Source organism: Acanthopagrus latus, chromosome 22 (genome assembly GCF_904848185.1).
Source record: "Acanthopagrus latus isolate v.2019 chromosome 22, fAcaLat1.1, whole genome shotgun sequence".
Taxonomy (NCBI): Eukaryota; Metazoa; Chordata; class Actinopteri; order Spariformes; family Sparidae; genus Acanthopagrus; species Acanthopagrus latus.
In genome coordinates, this window is record NC_051060.1 from 21,397,102 (window position 1) to 21,422,099 (window position 24,998).

A 24,998-nucleotide genomic window follows, 5' to 3' on the forward strand; every position below is an offset into this window, starting at 1 on the left:
ACTCGATTTTTCCTCCACTTACTTTTATCTTCTGCGTCTGACTGTTTTTCCATCTGTGTTTTTTATTCCCTGCTGTATAAATCGATTCAAGTTATAATCCTTAAAATCTCTATGAAATTAAAACCTAATTTCTGATACATGTTTCTTGCAGTCAGTCACTGTATTTACATTCAGTTATTACTCCTCTATGTAGCTGTTCATATTGGTGACGGCAGAGTGCAAAGCAGAAGGGATTCACAGCAAAATGACGCATGTATGTAATCCAGCGCATATTGTACATAATTGATAACAGATTCACTGATACAGTTTGCTTAATCCTTAACAATCAGGAAGACAGTGAAGATTTTGGCACAAGACTTGCCGATTCTGGTGTTATATATGCAGAAACATGGCAGACAAAAAGCAAATGTTTGCTTTTTTATCATCTGAGGTAATGCACATACATTTTTTGCTCAGATTAACCCAGATTAGTTATTTATTAGCTTTTGCCCTTGCACAAAGCAATATTTTAGTGCTTTAAGGGAATGTACTCTACAAGTCTTGGACAAAATCACTGGAGGCGTCCGTGTTAAAAATTAAAAGTTGGAGGACTTAAAAGCTCCAGATAAGAGGCCACCTGAGGAGCGTGAATACACTTTAAGACACTGCTAATGCAAAAGAAACCTCATCTTCTACCGCTGCTTCACATTAAAAGCACTTAACAACGAAACACTGGGTGGCTTTTTGTGTGAAACATTACACAAAATGCTACTTTACTGTGCGCTGCTGTTCGGTGTGCAGCATGAACTCATTTGTGGTTGCAAACACACCGAGTGACTTCTTTATTAAAACAACCGGACTTTGTTAGGCTGCACTGTAAACACATGTCACTTGTTCTTTTATTGCATTTGAGACACATTAGCTGCTCGAGGAGTAACGTACCAGTGTCATCAAAGCAACCAAGAGGAGGAATCTTAAGGATTACAAACAATACATGCAAGAAAAGATTAAACTGAAGGTCAGTGCATCGAAGATACAGGACCTTTCTCTTTCACTTTGCATCATTGCTTTTTTTTAATCAAGCCGGAAATGAACATTTTGGTGCAAGACTGCATGCGTTTGAAGATGCAGATGTTCACATAGGTGGCTGCTAAAGCGTGCACTACCTCAATATCATGTTTACCAAATAGGATTAACTGTGAATAAAGACGAGGCCCAGAAATATAAAGCTGTCTGAAAACACACAGTAGCTGAAACAGGCTCGTGTCGGGTGTCGGCCCTACCCAAATACCAATCAGTGTTGGATGCAGTGAGCGTATCGCCTGCACAACATGTGGATTACATCATCTGTCGGAGAGGTCTGTTTACCCAGAACCCCCCTCTTTGTGTCTGCAGACAAAGCCATTAAAACACACTCCCCATCCACCCCCCCGACCCCCACCCCGCACCCTCCTAGCCTACATCCCTGTCACTACGCTCTCCTTGTGTTACCTTGAAAGAGATTTCAGTCGTCATGGTGAAGCCGTGAGTGATGACAGGCTCTTCTTCTGTGGTGCGACCCTTCCAGCAGTCCAGTTCAATGCAGCGGCACCCTGACAGGAGAACCTGCTTGTACATCTCGACGGAAGAGTTCCCCGCGAGCTGGCCGGCTGCAGCAAACACACACACACACACACACACACACACACACACACACACACACACACACACACACACAAACAAACAAACACCACTTCATGTAAGTGTTACGTTGATCCCAAAAGTGCCACAAAAAAACCAATGAAAGCATGTCCTCCCACGTTTCGAGAGCTCATTAACCGCATTAGTTGCTAGCATGCAGTGAAAACAATAGAAATGTCGTTATCTGAAGCAGGCAAATCTCATCGCCCTGTCACCATTAGCGAAGCAATTATCTCTTCACATTAGCAGCACGCTTTTTTCCCGTAACACAGTGGGAACTGTGTCAAAGTGAGAGGCAGATCTGTGTTCTCGCTTCAGGTGGAATCGTTCACTTCTTCCCTTCTTTTCATGCCACTTCTCATTCTTCCTCACACTCTTTTTTTTTTTTTTGCTTTCTTATTTTGATTTTGTGAACCAAACACTCTCTGCACTGATGTGAATTCATGTGTTGTGTTGTGTAAAACGCCGCATTAATTCATCCTGTATCCACAGGATGGAAATACATCAACACGAAATAAAAAAAATTTTAAAAACTTGTGCGACCTGCTGTCAGTGTGATGATCTCGTGCGGATCGTTTGGGCGAAGTTGTGAAACAAAAATTGGCTTCTGCTGTAGCGCCTCTCTGTTTCCTGTAATAATATCACAGCGTGTCACTCAGAAAACACATAAAGAAAACCAGCGTCCATGAGGAGAGAATCGAGGACCTGTTGTTTGTTTTTCTCATTTTCTTCATTTCTCAGGCTGTGAGTTTGACCTATTACAGAAATTCCATTTTTTTAGTTTTTTTTGCTTTGTTTTCCCATCGCTGGAGAAATTTGATCTACTTGAAAGATTCAATGCTCTCCAGTTCCCCCCGGAATAGATTTGAATAGATGAATTCTAATAACCATTGAAGAGAAAATGGCCTCTGTATTGTGCCTGCCATGCTTGTGCACTGCCAGGAGCCAGTTACTGTGACTACCAGTCTAAAGAAATATTTAACTCATGAATATCAATGAATAGAGTTTCATGGCACGACTTGATTGGATAACCTCTTGAAGAGGCAACAGCAAGCAAAGGGGGCCTCACACGCACCGGCGCATTTGATTGACTGACCCGCGAGGTATGAACCAGGTTGTGCTCAGCGGTGCAACCATAATCATATTCCTAAATGAACGAGTGATCTGGTCATGTGTAAAAGAAGAAAGGATGTGTGTGCGCTATCAGTCAGGAGTCAAATCGAGCGACGTGGACACGCTGCCTCGATGTGTGTGCGTACCTGTGAGGTATGTGTTGTGCGAGGAGTTGATGAAATAGTGGGAGAGGGGAAAGGTCATGTCTTCACTCTGGTCCAGCTTCTCAGGTGGGATGATGCTGTTCTCTTCTCCGCTCAGGTACCTGGCAAAGCCTTCCACCGAGATCTGACCTGCACAAACACAACACGGAATTTCTCCATCATTATTGAAAACTTTTTTTTTTTTTTCAGTCCTGACAGAAATGATTAGAACCAATGATGAATTCATCCAATGACATGTGCCATCTCTGTAGCCAAAGCCTGACAGGTCATTCCTCTGTGCTTTTTTTTGACTAAAATCTATATAAAATTTGAATTTGAATTGATCCCATATACTTCCTACTGCTGCAAATTCTCCCTATGCACCTGATGTCTTCTAGGAACGACAGAGCTCTGCTGTTTTCAGAGATTATCAACAGTCTTTGGTGCAGTGTGTAAAAACTGACAACATCAACAGAAATGACAGTTTGAAGCACAGACATGCTAACCAGATAGCCCCGGCCTGTCTTGATCCAAAGTGTTTTCAGCGAGCTTCCAGTTGGATAATTTAGCTAACATGCAGATGCAGGGAGAACGTGAAAAACTCCACAGAAAGGCCAGTTTGGTAATTTTTAGATAATCAGTTTCCTCAAATTTTTCAAGCAAAGAGCCTTTGTCAGATTTTACAGTGATCTTTTCACAGATGAGGCTGACAGTTTGTTGACAACAACAAACTTGAATCAAAACACGGTGTATAGCATATTGTTCTGCATGACTACGGGCCACATAATGATAATTGAAAACGTGTTTGTTTGTGCAGGCCCAACAAATGTCACATCATCATGGTTTTAACAGTTTTTTCAGGGTAAAAATTGAAATTGTGATGCATGCAAAATTATGCAAATAATCATTCCCGCTAACCGTGAATAATTTTGCAATCACCAAATCTGTGAAAATAATAACAATATAATCTGTTATCACTAATGACTGCCTTGTTAGTGTATGTCTGTGTTTACTATACCGCAGGTGTCTTCAAACCGGCAGTGGGAGGACAAAAATGTCCATAATCACTAAATAGCATTGAGATTACATTAGTAGTTTAATTTAACCAGAATCCTGATTCACTGTTTGCTGAGAGCCTTTGTAGTTAATCCTTAAAGCCCGAGCTTCAGTGTTTCACTGTCTTGTGCTTTACTGTGGGTGTATACCGTCAGTGATTAGCCTTCATTAGAAATATTAAAGGTGTCTAGGTGGATGAATGCATGGAAAATCTCCCCTGTTCTCGTATACTCCACAACGCACAAGTGATTTCCTTCCATCTTATAAGACCTAATAAGTCACACAGAGATCCGCCACAGTGTAGCCGCCGCTGACGTCGTTCTATCCGTGTTTTTGATTGTTTGTCAAGGTCACTTGCGGTAAGCTTCTGCCTTTTAGCTGTCATCACCGAGCTCATGTCTTCACTGAACGTGCTCGAGATCCCGAATAATAAATAAGTCAGCAGGGGAAAAAAAAAAAAAAAAAAAAAAAATGCTCACATCTCCAGTCATCCAGACACGAGATTAAAAATTTCCATACACATTACCATACGCATCACACACCTCACCTGCATGGATTCAATTTTGTACAACGTATAACAAGCGCCCAAGGCACAACCAAAACGCTCACTACCTCCTCCACCCACACACACACACACACACACACACACACTCACACACTCACTTCAGGTTATGCTAAATATGCTAAATGATGCAAGCTCGACGGGTGCAGCAGGTCCCTCCGGCCACTTTATGCTAATTAATGCGGTGCCGCCCTCTGCAGAGTTGCTGGACTAATTAAGGCTGGCTGCTGTCTGTGACATGTGAGCCCAGTCGCACTCAGCGTCTTACTCCCCACTGACTGCCAGGACCTCCCTGTGCCAGGCTAGGTGCCCGATCACACACTCGCACAGACACGGACGCAGAGTTTCCCCAGTTCCCGAGACATTTGTAGGTCAAACAGGGAGAAACGGTGTTAACATGGCCGGGATTAGAGGTGCACTTGAGCGAGAGCCTACAGGTGTTATTCAAAAGGTGAAGCTTGAAGGGCGAAGTTCAATCTGAAAGTAAAGGAAGCTCTAGTATGAAAGTATAAAAGGCTGTAAAAGAAAAAAAAAAAAACCTCAAGGACTCTGTTGAGCTGGGAGGAAATGGCAGTGTAAATGTATTCTCAATTTAATGATAACCTGTGAGACGAGGGTGGACACAAACCGGCTGAATCTGACAAGGAGCTTCCTCTCTACAATCACAGAAGATGAATATGCGATGATACACCACCGCCCACTCTGGATGTAAGAGACTGTAAGTGTCTTGTTTCATTTAGCATTTCATTCATCTGCATTCAAACAATGTGGGACCGTTTGAGTGAGCGCAGACTGAAGTAGTCAAAGACAATGACAGAGCACCGAAGAGATGAACGAGAGGTACGACGCACTGGAGGCAGAGGAAGGGAGCGTGCCACAAAGAGAGTAAGCAGAGAAGAAAATGAAAGTAACTAGATTACACAGGCTATTTTGAGGCAGACCTGAGGCACCCTATCCACTGTCTCCAATTAAAGCGTGTGCATTTATGCAGGCTGACTGTGTACAAGCATCCACATGATGCTTTTATCCAGTGCAAGCTACAGTAAAAGCACATGCTTGTCATGCACAAAACCAACCAATGTTGATTTCCCTGTGCACATTTGAGTGTCCTTGAGAGAGCAAAAAGTGTGTGTGTGTGTGTGTGTGTGTGTGAAGGTAGCATGTGGAGCTCTGGACCCCTCTGCAGAGCAGATGGCAACACTTCCTCCGGCTAGATAAATACTTCACATGGGGAAATCTGTCACTGGGACGGAGAAGGGCACGCTTCCAGAGAGCTGGGGACAGGCTGAAACCACCACAACACACTACGAGCACATCGCTGTGATCAGAGTCAAACACAAGGGGGTCGAACGGGATGTCACGAAGTGCTTCAGAGAATTATTTGGGCACCTATCATTAATTTTACTCCACATTTGGGAGAAAAAGCAGAAAGTACTCTGCTCAGGAGGGTTTATTGTCGAGGCACTCATGCTTCAGTCAGCTGAGGTCAATTTAGTTCAATGTGATTAGCAATAAACCTGCAAATGTGATCGGCATAATAATGCTACACTGAATACGTTTTCAGATAAACAGCTGCTTCTGGCCCCATAGATTAGCATTTTTTAATTTTAAAACAGGCTCTCTATTTAATAACAGCCCGAAGACCGAATGTTTTTCTCAAAATACCTTTTAAATATATTCACCCACGTACTTCACTTCTTTAGTACACATCTTTGAGAATTAAAAGTGTTTGATAAACAGCTGCATGCAGATTTAAAATCTAAAGATCAGTTTGTTGTTGATGCCTAAGAAACATTGAATAAAATACATGTGGCATATTAAACTCAAATGTAATATTGACTGGAGAGCTGAAGACGTGTCATGTAATCAGTAAGTCTGATTTGATAAAATATTAGTCCACACAGATTTCGTCTTTAACTCGGGTAAATATAAACTCAAGGTGTGGAAATGACTCGATTCTTAGATGCATCGCAATGTGGAAATGAAGGATTCTGCAGCAGTGAGACATCAGAGGCTGCAGCGAACACAAAATTATTAGTTAAAGAGTTAATTCACCGCTGCAACATCCCTCTCCTGCATTAAAATATGAGTGAACATCACATTAATAAGTTAGGATATACGGTTGAGGGAGGCCACTAAAATTCTTACGCACCAAAAACTGGAAAAGACACAATCTGTCCCACTACAAATAAATACTTTTGTATAACAACACATGTAGCAGTTTTAACCCTGTGCTGACACCTAAAACCACAAAGAACACAGCTAACCGGTCATGAATTGAGCCGTTGCCGTCCAGCTCTGAGACATCTGTGCACAGTCGAGTCATGCTGTTTGCCGCTATGTTTGCCAGATTCAGGATGTTCCCTGTCTTAAAGCTATGTGTCAGAAAGCTCGGATCGTGTGGCCCGTGAACATTCGCGCCTCTGATATAAGCTACTCAATTATACATGGAGTGAAGTGCCTCTAACATTCTTTTATGAGGTTATCAAAATAGTTTGAGATTAGACAGAACATGACATAAGGAAAGTCACCCATTTTGGCAGCCCTGTAACAAATGCTTTCCAGCAGAGATATCTGAATTGGCACATGCCCGACCTCGATGCCTGATATCTGAAGTGGGACGTTTTGGCAGCTCTGCGTCCGCTGACACTTCAGACCACATGAAAGCTGAACACGTCCAGGAGTGTTGGCTCTCCTACACTCATCCACCTTGGCTGTTATTGACTTTATGGTGTGCTACTCCAACTCCACCTAAAACTGCCTGTTTATTAACTTTTACACGTGTGCACTTCCAGGTGGACACGCCAACACCCGTCCCTCTTCAGGCGCTATGCCACGCAGCGCGTTGAGGTTAAGGACGCTGGCTTGTTTATGCTTTTAAATTCAAGTCGTTCTGAGCAGCGCTTGAAGATCCTTCAGTCGGCGTTGAATTCAATAGAGAGAGACCTCTGTTATCAGCGCCAGAAAAAATGATGTGTCCAATTCAGATTGTTATTCAGACTTTTTGAAAACATGTTTTAATGTCTTCTGGATGTTGTCTGATGAGGTGAACCATCTGCTGCTTTCTACTGTTCCCTGTTTTTCCAGCGCATTTTTTGATGAATAATGTGACACACAAGGGAAGAAAACAAACAGATAGGCACGAGTAATAAACCCTCCGGTAAAAGAGAAAAGGAAGGTTTTTTTAAAAATTTTCCTGAAAGAGCAGCTTTCGCGTGAGCAGCCACCACATAAGATCTCTGCTGCAGTCCACTTGCCACTTGCTATTTGTTCAAGCTCTCCTGAAGCACAAACACACACACGCAACCTTTTCTCTCGCTCCGTCTTTTTAACTTCCTCTCTTTCGCTCTCCACTCAAGGATTCTTCTCAGTAATCCCATTCTTGTAAATAAAATGGCAGGGAATATCCGTTAAGCTTGGCAGTGTTTGGAGTGGGTGAAACTTGTATGTGTGTGTGTGTGTGTGTGTGTGTGTGTGTGTTATTTACAGACTTCTAACATTCCTCTCCCTGGCACCCCACCATGTCCCCTCACTTTCTGAGCAATGCCATGACAACAGCCCTGCCAAATGTACTGGTGGCGGGGGCTGGAGTGGAGGGTTAGCAGGGTACGTCTGGGTCAGTTCTGACAAAGTGTTTTTTGTCGTTTCCACAAGGTTTTACTGACAAAACACAACACTGCACGTCTGGTCGTCTTATTTAATGTATGAAAAGCTCATCTGTCAAGCTCGAATGTTCCTTGTGCGTGTGTTTATGCGTACATAAAAGCGGGACGGTGTACCTGCGCTTGTACTCGCAGACATTTGAGCCACTGACCTTTCTGTGCCAGCGAAGCATTGGGTTCATATTTGTCCACCAGCAACTGGACCTGTTCTGGTTTGAGAGGAGGGTAGAGTATCTCGTTCAGGCGAGGGTCTCGCTGTTTACTGTTTATAAACTCCGTCATCTGCTCCACCGTCAGGTATGGACGACTCTTAGCCCCCCTGAGGAGAGAGCAGGAGAAACACAAGAGCGAGATGTGGGCATGAGAACGGAATTCAAAAATTTAAATATAGAAAATGAAAACTAAAGGGGGAGATGTTGAAGGGGAAGAGGAGGAGGAGCGGTAATTAAAGCGCCGGCAAAGAGATGTGGAGAGGGAGAGAAACAGAAGCGCAAAGGAGCAGAGGATTAAATGTTGTGTTGAGTAAATTACGAGATTTGATTAAAACGCCTTTCATATCTAAGCCTGTTCTGCTGAATTATCATCTCCATATCCTCCTGGCTCTCGTGCCATCTCACTTAACTGTGATTAAGATCTATGACTTGGTGTGGCCTCGGTCATGCTGCCGCGTTGCCTCGGCTGATGGCCTGAGTTCCTCTGGGGGCCGACGGGCGGCAGCAGCAGGAGCCACACAGCCGGGATCGAGGAGTCACAACCATTACACACATTCCTGCACTAATTATGTAATTATGATGACCCAAATGGGTAAAAAGCAGGTGTCTTGAACCTACAAAGCCATACTGCTCTCTCGAGGATGGCAGCCATTATCAAGCTGCCTGACTGAAGCGAGCAACAGATGGCTAGGAAAAAAAAAAAAAAAAAGCTCTCACATTGTTTCAACATTTTTTCCAAACTGTGAATTACTGTGTTGTTTGTGGTTTGAAAAGATGATTTCCTTCATGATAGGCAAACACACTTGAGGGGAACACGGTTTCTTACACGTCGGAGAAGATGTGGTCCAGCTCAGATCGGGCGCAGATGTTGTTCAGAAACATGTTGTAGACCTCCGGAGTGAAATCTTCCTGGGGGATGGAGTCATTCTGCGGCAGAGAACAGCAACACGGTCACATGTAAACTCACTGTGGGTACAAATTATGGGGCAGCAGGTGGGAGACACTGTGGAAAGATCTGAAGCAGCTTCAGGTTATCATCAGCTATTTTTGACAACTCATATGTAGAGTATCATGCAAAAAACATTTTGATGTATCATCCTGAATTGCAAAGCAATGTCTATGGTGGGGTTTAAACCAGTGCAGAATTATATATATATCATGATACATATCACATATAGGCTGTCTCTCATCTGTGGGTGATGCCTTCACTGCAGTATGAGTCCTACTTTTTAAGCTGGATAAGCAAATCGTCATACCTGCACATCTTTTATCTACTTATGTGCACAAGCTAAGTCCAATTAATTTGTAAAGTTCTCAAGTCATCAAGCTGACATAAAGTGCTTTGTAATCTGTGCAGCATGTGACACTCCATCCTGTGACTAACACAGCAAGCCTGCACCTCCAGAAAACTCTTAAAAATTGGTAAAAGTTGTGCTGATGTGCACATGAGCAACAGCGTCTTTCATGCTCCTCATCATTCTATAGCTGATCCCGACTTCTAATCTCCCTCTGGATGCGATTACACACAAGCATACATTTCACAAGGAAATAATTAACAAAAGATGACTGCCTGCAATTTGCACCTAGACTTTAACAAAAAAAAAAAAAAAAAAAAGGAGCTGTGGCCACGAGGGCTCCTTATAGAGCTATCAGAGCCAAACAGGTCTGATAAAGACACAGCGCCGAGCAGAAGGCAGCAGCACCGCGCCAGCGAGAAACAGAGCAGAACCAAACAGCGAGGGGGGAAAAAGAAGATGAGGAAGGATGCACGAGGGAGGGGGATGCAGGTCAAGCCCAGCCGAAAAAAAAACAAAAAAAACTCGGTGACTCATTCCGAAGACCTTGGTGTGCGAGAGCTACGTAGTGAATGCGCTTTTGTGTGTGTGAAGAGTGTGTGTTTGAGGGATTAACAGCACTATCGTTTAGCTGTAATTACTTGCGTGCTGGAACAACAGCAAATCCCACCAGACCTTCAAACGGCAACACATTCTTACCTCCCGCTCCCGCTCCCTGTGCTAATTACGTATAGTTTGTTCAGTGTGCGTGTCTGTGTGTATTTCTGTGTGTGTTTGCTCTACGATGTGTCTGTATGTGCATATGTTTCAGCATATGCTCAGGACTGCGTTAAATGGCCTTTTTTCCCCCACTTCCTAACATGCAAATTGCTTGCCACTGCAGGAGTGCAGAACTTGTTTGCTGTGTTTGGGGGGAGTGTTTACACCTCAATGCATGAGGGGGCCGCTTTCTCTCCAGAGATATCCGATGAGAGGTAAAGATAAAGCAGCTTTTTTGTCATCTCTATTGCTCCCACTGGGTCTATTTGTTTCATTACGACCAAGGCTAAATCAGTTCTGAGTGGGAAGTCATGCAAGACACCCAGAAAAATACGACTCCACACAAATGAGTAAAGCGTCAATCAGCTGCTGTTACAGGAGAATAAAGGCCGAACGGTGAGAGGACAGACTGCAGGATGGATGAAGAAGAAGAAGAGGAAAGAGCTCAGAGATGAAGAGAAGAAGAAGGGACAGCAGGTTCAGAGACAAAGGGGGAAATATGAGGAGACAGTGTGACAGAAGAAAGAGGGAAGCCTCAGTGTTCTGGTGTCTCACTCTGCCAGAAGGGAGGTTACAGTTTTCCAGGGCCGTCTCCACTCGCTTCCTGTCTGACGAGAACATCCTGAAGATACTGCGGGGACACAAAAACACACCCTGATGAGTAATCCCAGAAAATGACACGTTTTCACTCTCGATCCTCCACTTCAATTAGAGGGATCACCGCTTTCAGTTCGTACTTATATGTCTTTACGAAGACATCCTGCACGACGAAAAGTTCTGTTGTAGCGGCAGCAAACGGTGAAAAGGACAGCAAGATGAAACGGAAACTGAGGAGGGAGTTTAGAGGAACGTAACAACAAACTTGCAGGGAAACTCGTGGATCAAAAGACACACATGAGACAAACAAAACGGCAAGATGAAAAATATAATAGATGCAGATTAAGGGAAAATAGAGAGAGAGAGAGAGAGAGATGGCACACCTAGCTAAAACTAATCAACCCTAGTAAAAAAAAAAAAGCCTTGAAATAAATTTTGTATTCATGGAGGTTATAATATTTTGCTGAAACTATTCTGTTAGAGCTGTTGATTCAACATTCTGTGCATTTTACAGGCTGTATAGATTTTATAATAGAGATGTTTTCTATTTTTTTGTCCACCCTCACTGCTTTAAAGGAGCATACGGACAAATACTGTGCATCTAGAAAGGTGCAACATGTGTACACGCTGTAAAATGCATGTTAGATTTAACTTAATGAACGCTGCTTATGTACAAAAACCTTAAAACAAAACACACTGCAGCTCACACTGTCTCACTCCAGATGGTAAAGACCATATGTGCATAAATAATGAGAAAATGTTTAGAAGTCTTCATAAAGATGAAACAACCACAAACATCATTATCATTCTCACCACCATCACAACCACCACTATCATTTCCGACGTCATTATCGTTATCTTTATCGTTGCCGTGATTATCTATCCAATCATCGCTATCATTTCATTTCTTAGCGCTCCTTGCTGCTGCACACATCACCGGTCACAAGTCCAGGCAGTTTGTACTTGTGGTGTTATTACTTTCTCCGAATGCAGAGTGACTCATGTGACTCCAGTCGCTTGTTTCAAGTCTTGAGTGAGTTATTTTTTTCCTAGACAAGTCGAGTCAATTCAGTCATTAAGGTAATTTAGACGCGACTTTCTCCCACCATGATGTAAGAGTCTCATCTACAGCATCTGGTTTATATGAACAGTAACGATGAGAGTGAGGACAGTTGAGAACCATTAATTGAAAATGCATCATAATCATTGATTGAAACAAATTTAAATAAGCAAGAAAACAAATAATGTTATGAAAGCGTATTTATTTCTAAATCTAAGTCGATAAATATTACCTCCCCTTCACTCTCAGACAGTGAGACTGGCAGCCAGAATAAATAAATAACTTAAAAACATGTCACATTATGAATCTGTAACTTCAGAGTCCAAGTGAAGTTGCAGGTCATTTTTTTCCCTGTAAAGTCAAAACTCGAGGTTCATTTATCTTTTTTACAACACCAGGGTCACAAAACTGAGTTTCAGTCCCTTTATGCGTCATCACATAAAAACAAAACAAACTATTTTACAGAATGAAGTCAAGCTGGAATACATTAAAACCGTGACATGAGTCGACCCCAAGTCGCAATGACTCTGGTCCACATCTCTGCCAAAATGTTTTCATGAGTGGAGAAAAACATCCCTTTTAGTTTTGTGTCACGTAGTTCACATATTCCAATGCTTTTAGTTTTTTATTTTTAGCTTCAGATAACATTACTTTCTCTGCTTCCCTGCTTCATCAGTTATTCGAGTGCAGAGTGACACAGTGTCTGTGTGTGGTTGGGCTCCCGTCCTCTGTTTTTATTCCAGTGTATATAGACAATAACTGAGATTTACTGCGATGAACTCCGGCGTCGTCAAAGCTGCCGCTGGCTGTTTAGTTCTGTTCCCGTAGGCCGTCGCCTGGTTTAATTACATGCAGAGGTATGCCCGTGCACATCCATGAGCGCATACTGTATGCTCCGTGGGAGAGCGGAGTCAAGCTGACATTAGTCAAGCTGACATGTCCTCCCAGCTAGGAGGTTAATTCCCTAAACGGCAAGGAGTGTCTCTCTGCCTCTCTGCATTGACACCCACTGTTTTCCTCTGCGGCTCTGAGGGAGGTTATCGCAGAAGTTCACCGGCGGCTGCCTCAAAGCTCAACTTGACTAATGGCAGTAGAGAGAGTTTTTTTTTTTTTTAACTGAGTAGATGACAAACTCCCAGATGGGCGATATTGTAACTGTAATTCACACACACACACAAAAAAAAATTCTCACAAACATCACACAGTGTGACAGATGTAAAAAGGGGCTGGGTCAGGACATGCTATTTCTTTCACAAACAAATAAGGGTGGGCTCTTCACAGACAGAGGAAAGGACAGTGGTAGAATTAATGGAGCTCATTTTACCGCAGAGCTCGAGTCGTGTCAGGGTATAAGGGAGTGTTGTGGCGACAGACGGGAGGAAGAAACGCACACATGTGTACTCGGAGCATGTGTGCTCGCTGAAGCACATCCATGCTCAGAGTAACGGGGAGAAGGGAGAGGAAGCTGATCAAAAGAGCGGAGGGGTGGCGAGGGAGAGCTGAGTGAGTCAGAGAGACTTACTTCTTGACAGGGATTCGCCCCTCAGGGTTGAGCTGCAGCTTCAGCCGAGTGTATCTGCATTGGACAGAGCACAACACCTTACACAACATGTAATACAGTTCATGTTTGGTTGTCTTGAATTTGAATTGTGTGTGTGTGTGTGTGCATCTGCTTGATGTACATATGAGAGTACCAAATTCAATTCTATGTCTATGAGCGAGTGTGGTGAAATACACATTAGTGTCTCACAGCGTCGACTGCATGTGTAGAAGTCTCTGAGCACTCTGTGAATATTTGGCTGTGTTTGAATGGCAGGTTTGGGTCGTGGCTAATCCCTGGAAGTCTTGCATCGGCAGCACGGGGCCATGCAGCAGCAGCAGCAGCAGCACAGGCAGCGCAGCCTGGGCTATAAATAGCTCAGCTGCAACAGGAGCCATCATTACAAGGCTGGGCTTTAAGTGGCTGCTGGCTAATAATTAATATCCATTACGGTGTCCACTTCGTAGGGCAAGCCGGCCGCCACGGGCAAAGTCACAAATGACTGTAATGGTTGAGGGGGGGCCAAACTGGGTTTTGTCTGAGGTGTTCCTTTTTTGTCTCTAATAAAGAAGAGAATGTGTAGTGAAAAAACGAGCGAGTTGACAACAGTTGACGTCACTGGAGCTACAGAAGGTCGAAAAGGAGAGGAGGAGGGGACGGCTAGGTGTTTCTTGATGCCGTCGTCTGCCTTACACCTGCCTGTATTATTCATTTAGACGAGTAAATTCACTTTCTCTTTCTCTGTCTCCCGTCCTCCCTCTCTGGCAAAGCGAGGAGCTCAGTTTTCCATTTTGCCCACTTACTTCTGCACATCCACTCACTCACTTTTTTTTTCTGGCACGGGATGAGATGCAAAGCAACACCTGGTAAATTCGCAGCTTTCAGCATAATCACAGGTCATCACATTGTAAAACAAGCCCTTCTAACTCGAATCACTGGCGCACAAAAGGAGACATAATGTAGGGAGTGGCCTCGGCTCTGTTGCACCGATCTGAAGAGAACATATTGCATTGAGCAGCCGTTTGAGGACATGCTGGCTTCTGTTTTGTTTCCTGTTGCTGCCCTTCTACGCTTAAAAAAATATATATCTATATCACAGTCTGAAGCAACGAGAACCACATGCAGACGACCATCACGAAGCAAGTATGGCAAAGAATCGACTTATTTGTCACCGAGCGGTGCACAACAACTGCCACTGCGGCCGACCAGCGTGAGTGCGAAACCTGCTCTGTTCAATTGTATTCAACGCTCTGTGTACCGTGTGGTCGATGGCCACTTTTATTGTCTCATAAGTCAATTAGCCTCCTCAGGGGTGCGAGATAATGGCTTCTGCTCACTGATAAACATCAGACAGCTGGGAGTTGTCACCAAGCCGAGCCCCAGCGTATTCTCTCTTGATACAATAGGGCAGATTCATATTTAGGCCCGCTCTGCATGAGCTCGCCTCGCCCGGTCGCCGCACACATAAATCAGTGGCGATCCATAGATCAGTGTGTGGGCTCCATTCGGATCAATGGAAACGTGGTGCCGCGAGCTGTTAGACACAGTTATTACACAGGATCAGACGTGCTGCGAGGCCGATTGATGATAAAAACTCTTTTACCGGACACAGAGGCCTGATGTATTGATGAGGCCCAGGGATGATTCATGTAATAGGCTGGAATGAAACGGCGACCTCTTTAACTGGTTCAGGTCAGCAAACCCACCCCGACCCATTTAAGTAGACACCGGTCCGCCATAATGTCACCAGCGCAGCACCATACGCACACCAACATGCACGCCGAGTGAACACCCAGAAGCAGATTCAGGTTCATGAACTGATACATATTTCCAGCTGTTTAATTTATCCTCCTGCTTCTTTCCTGTCCTGTTTTTTTTCTCTCCACCCATGTGGGGTGAAGTGACCTTTATAAGCTCAGGCCCTCAGGCTGCCTCGTGGAGCTGTGAAAAGCAACTCCGTACCTCCTGATTATGTGTGTTTGGAAGCAGAGCGCAGCTGATATTCACCCTGGCGTACGCGTGCAGATGTCTCCTCGTGGTTTACTGCATTACTCGGTGCAGTTCTGTGCACGTTGCAAATGAGTTGTTGCCTCATTTGTAAGTATAACCCCCTTGTTGCACTTGTTTGGCATTGAATCCTCTTTCAAGAGAAGACGCCTCATTTGCTGTTTCCTCGTGTTTCTGTTTATGTAAAATACAGTTTGCACCCGATGCGATGCCTGTGATGACTGACATTTTTTGTTCCTGCCAGACTTGATTTTCATATTTATCTCAGGGTTGGTGGATTTACATGTTTTTTTGTGTGTGTGAGTGTGTGCTGCTTGTGTGTGTGTGTGTGTGTGTGTGTGAGGGGTGGTGTAGGTTGACGTACGCTTTCTCAAGGCAGTCTTCTCTGGACATGTTCTGTACCAAAAGGTTCGACGCAAGCTTGAACAGCTCTTCCGCCCATTCCTGCAGAATATAAAACAAGCACACACACACACACACACACACACACACACACACACACACACAGAGTCAGGTGCAGTTTGCTGCCATGTGTTTGAAATAAATGTTGACATGACTTCATAATGGTCAGGTCCATTTGAATTCAGAAGACACACTGTTGCCTGACCTTACACATACCGGGGAATATTGCTTTCGTGATAACTGTTTTAATTCCTTCTATTTATCGGCAACAAAAAAAAAAAAGAAAAAGAAAAGGGAACTGAGATACTGATCAAATTATTGTTGCGCAGCCTCTTCATCATTTTAATTAACCCGTGTGTCATGAGATCAACCGGCTCTTTCTAGATTTCACTTCCGCAGTCTTGACAAATAAACGATTTTATTGTTTGCCTTTTATTCATTTTTTTTCCACCTCTCCCACAGGGAATCCTTTCATGAACACTGACCTCACGGATACGAATGGAACACCTCAATTAAAACACCAAGTGGTTAAAGCGTTTGACAGCCGCTCGTTGTATCTCCATACAGACTTATCGATGCTTACCTTTGCCGTCTCCTCCTGGAAGGCCATGAAGTTCAAATAGGTGATGTTGACCATGTCAGGGCCGCTCACCACCGTCAGCATCCTGTTCTCCATCTTCCCCGCCAGGGTGCTGACATCCAGAAGCTCCCGCAGCTTTGCTTCCTGAAGAGAGAGAGAGAGAAAAAAAATCTCATCACCAAACAATCAAAGTCATCAAGTCAAAAAATCAATTCACGCATACACTTACCATGCCTGCATTGATTAATTAAAAAGTCGCATTCATAAGACGAACCGATCGTAAAGTGACGCAGTGCTTGTAAATGCATGATAGTTCACAGTGTCGTAGTCCAAATGCAGCAGCTCACAACTGTCACACAACATAATATCTGTAATCCCTCTAATGTCAGTAAAAAGGGAAGCATTTTTTCAAGTCCACAGCATGTCACGGCCCCATCCGGTGCTGCAACTCTGAATCCATTCAAGTACACACTGACAAAATATTTCCAAAACAGACAGGCCCATCCAAAAAAAACTAAAAAACAACAACAACAAGGTAAAACAGAAGAAGAAAGAGAAAATGTGCATGTTATATCTGGCTCTGACACGCGTCGCCCTTTTGAAAGGCTCAAACTCTCTAACTGAATAATCCAATGTTCCTCACATTTCTCGAAATCGCAGCCCTCTCAGTACCAGTCCACTCAAATGTGGTCAGGGGTTGTTTAATGTGCATCTGGTCTCTGTTTGTTTGCATTTCTAAGAGCAATTTGTTGGTTTTCCTTTGTTGTTTTTGGTGGGCCGGTCCTCCCAACACTGGACATACCTCCAACACAGCTGTGGACCATCATGCAATTATGGGCTTTATTTAAACGCTGTGTCACTTTTTACTCGACCGCGATGTCAGCTTTTTTTCATAAATCAATGCAGGAATTGATTTTTCTATCTTTAGAACAGGATTTTTTTTTTCCAGGGCACTTGATTCCCTGCTCCACAAACACCAAAGCAAAGCAAGTGGTGTGCATGTCGCCTTCTGCTTATCCTCTGCCAGCCTGTAACCTGCATACGCACTGTAAACACCACACCTTTACAACAGCGGGCTACAGTTCAGCCCGACCCACATTCAAAACACAGCAAACCATAACAACTATTTCATCGGTGGGAAGGCAAATGACACGAAACAGCCGTGGAGAAGGACAAGGGACGCTTTTGTTTTGTTGAGGAAGTGAGCGATATTTCTGCTTGCGCAGCGACTGATGGCCGATTTGTGTGATTAATGAGAGGTCAGCTGTCTTGGGTCGGGGTGTGAGCGGCGAGGTGAGACGCTTCAGCCCCTGTGGGGTCCCAGTGTGACTTGCAGATTCCGTATTACAAGCTACAAAAGCAGCGGAACAAGGTGGGTTTAGCAGCCCTATTATAGGAGACATTTTAAAGTGTAAACCAGTTGAAGGGGCATTGAACTGATATTCAAAGGATGACACGGGTTAACTCACCGGTCCAGTATGTAGACTTTTACTGTTACAAAGCACAAAAGACCACAAAATATCTGCAGGGGATTCATGATTTTTATTTACCACCAACGACCCGCCGACGACTCTCCAACTCCTAAAAGCTTAATGCTTTTCAGACCTTTCTTTCCAGCTTGTGTTCAGCTCAGAGAACATCCTCCCGTCTCATCACATTTTCAGCTTAAGCGTGTAAGATGGTACAAAGAAAAGCAGCCAGCGTGCTGCAGCATGCATAACATCACAGGGCAAAATGTTTCATTAAAAACCCCTCAGTGGATTTTCTTAGCAGAGGAGATCCTGTGAGTTTACTGTTTTATAGTGGGATTTTTAATAAATGCTTTCACAAATACTGCGAATTCATGAGAAGAAATTAAGTTACATGAGTCTGTTGCCTGCCGTGATAAAACACTGGGTGCTGGCAACCGTTCAGTTCACACAGAAAGTGAAAACTCTTAAGGATTCGTGTTCATTGGGGGTAACTGTCGGAGGAAAACTAAACCAAACCAATTTAAGCAAATATACCTTTAGGCCACTCATCTCTGGTTCAAATCATGTATAAAAACAAACTACAGTGTCTCTGAGATGCAAGACGGGAATAACAATGATCTTTTTCTCTCCTTTGAGGCCCAGTGCGCGAGCCGCATACAAAATGGTTGCTCCAGCTTAATTAACACAACAAAAAAACCCTGTAAAGGATTTTGCAGTGAAAGCAAATGAGCTCCCACTAATTTAACCAATCAAACAAAGAGCATTGTGTCCTGTGTCACGCTGATAAATGTCCTCTACACGTCCCTCACACCCCCAAATCAAATTGTGTGGCTTAGTGGCGCCCGTTATTATCATGCCGAAGTTTTTCTGAGGCAGTACATTTTCTCCATTGTGGAATCTGCCCGCTGTGACAGCCCGCCTGTCTGTCTGTCTGTCTGCCTCTCACATGAGCATTCGCAGCTCTTGTGTGGAAAAAATATAATATCCAGCGTAGAAAAAGGAGATTTATATATATAACTAACTGTACTGCTCATATAGAAATAACATGTTTCCAATGTAGCGTGATTAGCAGATCACTCAGCAGGTTAGAGGGACACGATCCTGGGCTCGACCACCAATCAATTGAACATAAAGTGCTGATTTGAATGCGAATCCATCACTGTCCAAGTTATGTATTCTGAACACCACCAGCTCCATCAATCAAACCATAAAAAGCCACTTTCAATTTGCTAAAACACACCGAGACCGAGCGCCCTTTTTGAGGGGAGCGCTTTGGCAGTGCGGCGAAGATGAAAGGCTTCTGAGAACAGACGAGACGACAGTAAGATGCATATTTCATACATTACAGCGCTTGGACGTCAATACAATTTGATACTGTTTTGATGCCACTTGTAGCCATTAGCTGAACACACAGCTCATCTCTTTGTAAACAGTCGGCGCAGAGCCGAGCTGCAGGCGCTCACATCTTATCAGCTGGAAGAGGCGTCAGCAGTTCTGTCGGGAAAAGACGGAGTCAAAGAGAAACGAACTGATGTCAGGGAGGCGAGCCCTGCCGGACGGGAGGAAGAGGAGGAGGAGGAGGAGGAGGAGGGAAAGAGAAGTAAAGCTATGAAAAGAGAAGAACGGAAGAGGAGAGGGGTTGGGCTCAGCCATGTGAGTAAATGTAATTTGTGCTGGTGCATTGTGGGAGCCACTGGAGGGATGCCGGAGGTCCCAGTTACCACGAAGATGGGAGATTTAGAGCCAAACCAGCCGAGGGTGGGGGCTGGTAGGAGTCTGGGTTGATGGGAGGTTTAATGATGCAACTACTGTTGAAGAGTAAGTAGTTACACGTAACAGCATTACATAATGAAATAAAACAAAAAAACAATACAATTACTGATCAAAATGTGATAACAGAGCGGTGACATCAGAATATGTTATTTTAGTAGGTTACATATTTGAAATGTTTAAAAACAACTAGACGTTTGTTACATATCTTACTGAATTGTTTATCTCCTCCCAAGTGTTTCTGACTGTATCTAAAACCATCCAGATTTTTTTGTTTTTCAAGGTCGTGGTGCATTTCATTTGGTAGCCCATCACTGTAACTTCCAGGAGAGAGTCAGAGAATAAGGAAGGAAGTCTGATTGCATATCCGCTAAGGCCCGCTAACATCTGAATCCATACCAGCCACCTAAATACGCAGATTTCTTTCAGCCATGATCGATGCATTACTCCCTGAGAAATTTCCCTGAGGGCTTCTGTAGAAAACATTCACTGTTCTCTGATGTGAATATCTACTGTTCAAACAGCGCCTGCGTGTCGATGTCTGTCATGTATCCGTGTATCCATGCTCATGATTGCACGTGTTCATTCAGGCATACGCAGTTGCATGTTAGCGGCTGCGGCGTGCCGGCACGGTAACTTTTCTCAGTCGCTTAGCATTCAGGTGGAGCTGCGGCCTGAGGAAATAAACAGACTTCCCCTTCCTGTATTAGTTTGTCACGAGGCCCCTACCTGTCACCAGCCATGCACTCAAACTGTGTCACACTCTGCTGCGCACCAGGGAAAGGATTCAGATTGGCAAAGGGAAGTCAGGCACACCTCAGGTCATTAAACCTGAAGCATGGCACCTGTCTAGACTCTCACGACTAAGCACACACATCCACTCGAGAGCAGGCATGAATTATACGGTGCACAGGTAGGAAACAAATCAAGACACACACGTGTGAATGCACACATGGCCACATGTACACACCAGATCAGGGGACACTAGATCAAAGGAAATGTCAGTATGAATGATTGATGACGACCCGACTGCCTACACAAATGCCACTCAACACTTCACAGGCTGCGACGGTGCCAGATGTTTTAAGATCCACCTTAAAAAGAAGCAGAGCAGATGTCGCCTCATCTCATTTGCATTGTTGACAAGCAGCAGTGGTAATATTTCACTGTCTTTATGAAGTGTTTCCCATAAAACGACTAGGCTGGGGCGGTTGAAATAATTGATTAAGTGTCACGGATAGCTGCTTTAATAAGTGAACACTGCCTCGTTCAAGAAAGGCGCTGCTGGTGTACAAATTGATGTTATAGTTCCTTCAAAGGTACCTTTTTCTTTCTGTGTACTGCACCAACTCGCACACAGACACACAGTTCACAGCACAGCGATTCCAAGTTTGGTTTCGGTATGCACTTTGGGTGACCCTGCCAGGTTGTGCAGTTTGTTGCAGTTCACACTACATTTTTAAAGTGTCTGCGTTTGTGAAAAAAAAAACGAAAGGATGTTTAAAACACAGAGTTTAAGAGATTATTTTCAGAGTTTCTGGACACAAATCTTAAATATTACATGGTTTATATCATGTGGAATTTGAAACTTGGTGTATGCAGTCAGATATTATCATCGTCTGCTGTGTGTTTCCTCTACTGACCTCACACTTTCACACAGTCCTCATGAATTCCTAATGCCTCCATCTGACAAAACACCCAACTTTCGATCCCCTCGACCCCAGAGAACCGCAGGTAGCGATAAATATAACCTCGCACGAGCGGGGGAGTGAAAGTTACCAGGCTTAAATGTCAGTATTCAGAGGAGTGTGTTTTAACGTATGGAGCTGTGACACTGTGGAGCAGAAGTGCAGGTTAGGAGCAGGGCACCAGTCCTCCTGCTGCTGGATAGCCTTGTTAACTAACAGAGCGGCACGATGCTGCTGGTGGGGCAGAAAAAAAAATGCCTCGGGCCTTTGGAAGGAAATTATGGGATATCAAGCTGGGGAGGATGCGCTCATTCTGCCACAGAGACACTGTGCAGACGCGTTTTTTGTTGTTTACTTGCACCCATGTGAGGGAGTAGATGTGTCGTCGCACAGAAAACCTCTTCATCTACTCATGTACGAGACTAGGCTAGGCTAGCGAACAAAGTTCACTGTTGTTACACCTCGGGCCGATGAGGACGCCTTTAATGTTTACATTGTGCACCGTCAGGAGTATGAGCCTCTCATCCACGAGTAGATGGATGCCTCTTTCTACACAGTGATTCAGGAGAAAGAAATTACACCGGGGAGTCAAGGTCTGTGGATTATGTTGAGTAAAAAAAGGTCATGATTTCTGTGAAAAGACATCGCTCTTGAGTTTTTCTGATGTATCTTTTTGGCACCTTGAGCTCCAGAGAGGCCGAGTGCCATCGAGTTCCATTACATTCAAGAGAAGGCAGACGTCCCTGTGGACAATATCTCTCGCCAACTCAAACTTAAACACTCTAGATGGATAAAAAGGACTTCAGGTAACAGGAAAAATATGTGTTTCTCTGAGTTTGGTGTGCAATTTCCCTTTAAGTCAACTACCTGCTGCTGTGTGTTGAAGTGTGTCTGTTTGCTTTTGTGTCCATCTGCCAGTTTCACCTGCAGCAAAGCTAAATCCTAAAGACGACTCCCTCTCCTGGCGATGCAGTCATTTATTTAAGAGGGTCACGCCGCATCTGCAGAGCATGTTTAAAACATTAGCCGCATCATAACTTACACAGACAGAAAGCGCTGAAACATTGATCGCATTGGAAGAAGGAGCCCCATCTTTCTCATCAAGCCGAAAGCTGTTTCCCGGAAATTACCATAGTAATCATCCACACAGACACCAGCAGACACACAGGTATGTACTGATTGTGGAGGTGAGGGATGCTTTTTATCTATCCTCACACTTCCATTTACTTGCATATGACATTCTGCACATGCCACACTTTTTTTTTACAAATTAAATACTCCTGCTGCTAAACCCTAACCCTGTATCCACACACACACAAAGAGAAATACAAATGAAAGAACCAACGACTTTTATTATAGAGAGAAAAGAAATCACACTTTACACCCTCACAGTGGGAAACTACAGTATGGAGCATTAGTGCTACGGGGGGGACACTATGTAGTTCAGCTTTAAAGCGTTTCTGCTGATCAAACGGGCCTGTTTGATTCAGCCTCAATAGCTGCAGCCTTTCATATACAGATGGGAGAGCTGTCTGCTCCCATTGCAGCTCTGCAGCTTCATATATTAAACTTCCGAACGCTTGGAAACTGCCTCACTAATTTTTTTCTGGCTTGTGGTGAAACTCAGCCACCAACACAGCGCACGGTGAGGATACGCTACGGTTAAACCCCCTCACAAACAACTGCACGCGATGAAAGAACGTACATGGGAACAGGGGAGGATGAGACGGAAGGTGCGAGGGAATCAGAGAGAGGGATCATGAGGGAGTCTTTGATTCTGAGCCATCCATCCCCCCACGCCGCTATCTGCATCCTGCTCTCATCCCCTTCGCCTGTGTGTGTGTCCCTGCTTCTTTTTATTATTCTCCCACATGGTCATAATTCATCGGAGCACTCAAGTGTCAGTGGAAGCAAGACCACCACAGTTTCACGAGGCGGAGAACTGCCCACAAGGCCTGGAGGAAAAGGTCAGCGCTTCATCAGTCAGCTGTCAGGCGATGCATCACTGACCACAGTATGGAACCCAGCGTGCGCACATTTGGCACCGTGTGTGTTTACCCCTGCAATCACAAGCCAAAAAAGACCTTCTCAAAGCTAGGGAACTGCTTTGCTACGGGTCAAGGGTTCTAAAACGATGCTAATTTAATAAAATACTACTTTTTCCCCTTGAAGCCTTCTGGCTTTTATTCAGCTGTTGTGGCTACTGTCCATAAATGAAGCATCAGTAAGCACAGCGTGTGAGGAGCCTGTACTGTAAAGTGTATTTTTTTTTTCAAGAGGAGAACGCTAACCCTGCAAAGAGAAATCATTTCCCTCTTTCCCTTTAAATTGCATGTGTTTGATTTAAGGGTTTAATGGTTAAGAAGTGGATTAGACAACATGATTAGAGCACCGCTTTAAATCATCATTAGCTCTCCGCAGCATTACAGTTGTCAGTGGTGATGTGTCGATGCTGCTCACGCATCGAAGCACAGGTTGAGGAAAAAAAAAAATGCGTGGGAGGACGGCCGAAAGCTCACGCGAACTTAACAATCCCTCGTACTCGCTCTTCAATAGGGGCATTTCATTAACCCCCGATGCGGTGAGACATGAAACGAGAAGACGGAGAGGTGGACAGAGGGGAGACGGAGAGCGCATATCACGCCATTTTCTAAAATGCCAGCACATCAGCAATAACTTGTGCTGACAGGCACCCATTTCCATTTCTTAGGGAAGTGGGCTAACATTCACACCCGATGGTAATCATCCCGTGACGCACAGTGGAAGAGAGCATCACAGACTTTAAGGGAATGCGGAAAGCGCGAGAGCAGTTACAAAACGACCTTATTTCTCATTTTATCACGAGCAACTTATTGCAGTAATTCCTCTTACTGATCAGACTTCATTCTGCAGCACAGCAAGACTTCTCTCGGAGCTTCAGTTTGCCTGCAGGGCAGCTGGACTCTCCACTCCAGGGAAAAAAATGTATATGAAAGAAATTCACAAAATGAGGTGTGTTTGATGTATCGGCCCAGAAACTTTTGCAGTTTCAGAGCACTACTCTTAATTCCACTCAGCGTGCTCACTAAAACAATTTATTGAATTTTCACGCCTGGGGCAGTAACCATTCCGTACAACTGGACAATATAATATACATATATATCTGCAGCTCGCTGTTATGTATCAACGTTTTGCATAAATGGGCCATTTGTCTTCGTCACATTTATTTCCAATGCAACGATAAGATGATAATAAATAAGGTTTTTCTGAAGGGATCTTGAATTATAAATCTAAGAACAACGATTGTTGGGCTTAAAACACCAGAGACATCCACCTACAGCTTATATGAACAGATTCTGAACTTCTTAAAGGAAAACAAAAGCCACCTGCACTCTGTCACAGTGTTTAAGTAGAATACAACTGCAGATGTCTGACAGATGTT

At 44.1% G+C, this 24,998-nt stretch overlaps 1 protein-coding gene across 15 annotated transcripts in view; it reads right to left on the bottom strand.

Moving 5' to 3' along the window:
- LOC119013046 (1-phosphatidylinositol 4,5-bisphosphate phosphodiesterase beta-1) overlaps positions 1–24,998 on the bottom strand; it is a 176,253-nt gene that overhangs the window by 31,563 nt on the left and 119,692 nt on the right. For all 15 annotated transcript variants that reach the window (XR_005072670.1, XM_037087385.1, XM_037087384.1 and 12 more), the window contains 8 exons: positions 16,651–16,791; positions 16,030–16,109; positions 13,641–13,694; positions 11,017–11,092; positions 9,234–9,334; positions 8,348–8,514; positions 2,919–3,065; positions 1,471–1,628 (listed from right to left, as the gene is read on the bottom strand). Coding sequence is in view for 14 of the 15 variants with exons in the window: in XM_037087385.1 (XP_036943280.1) it covers positions 1,471–1,628; positions 2,919–3,065; positions 8,348–8,514; positions 9,234–9,334; positions 11,017–11,092; positions 13,641–13,694; positions 16,030–16,109; positions 16,651–16,791 (924 nt within the window). In the remaining variant the exon portion in view is untranslated. The remainder of the gene's footprint in view (positions 1–1,470; positions 1,629–2,918; positions 3,066–8,347; positions 8,515–9,233; positions 9,335–11,016; positions 11,093–13,640; positions 13,695–16,029; positions 16,110–16,650; positions 16,792–24,998) is intronic.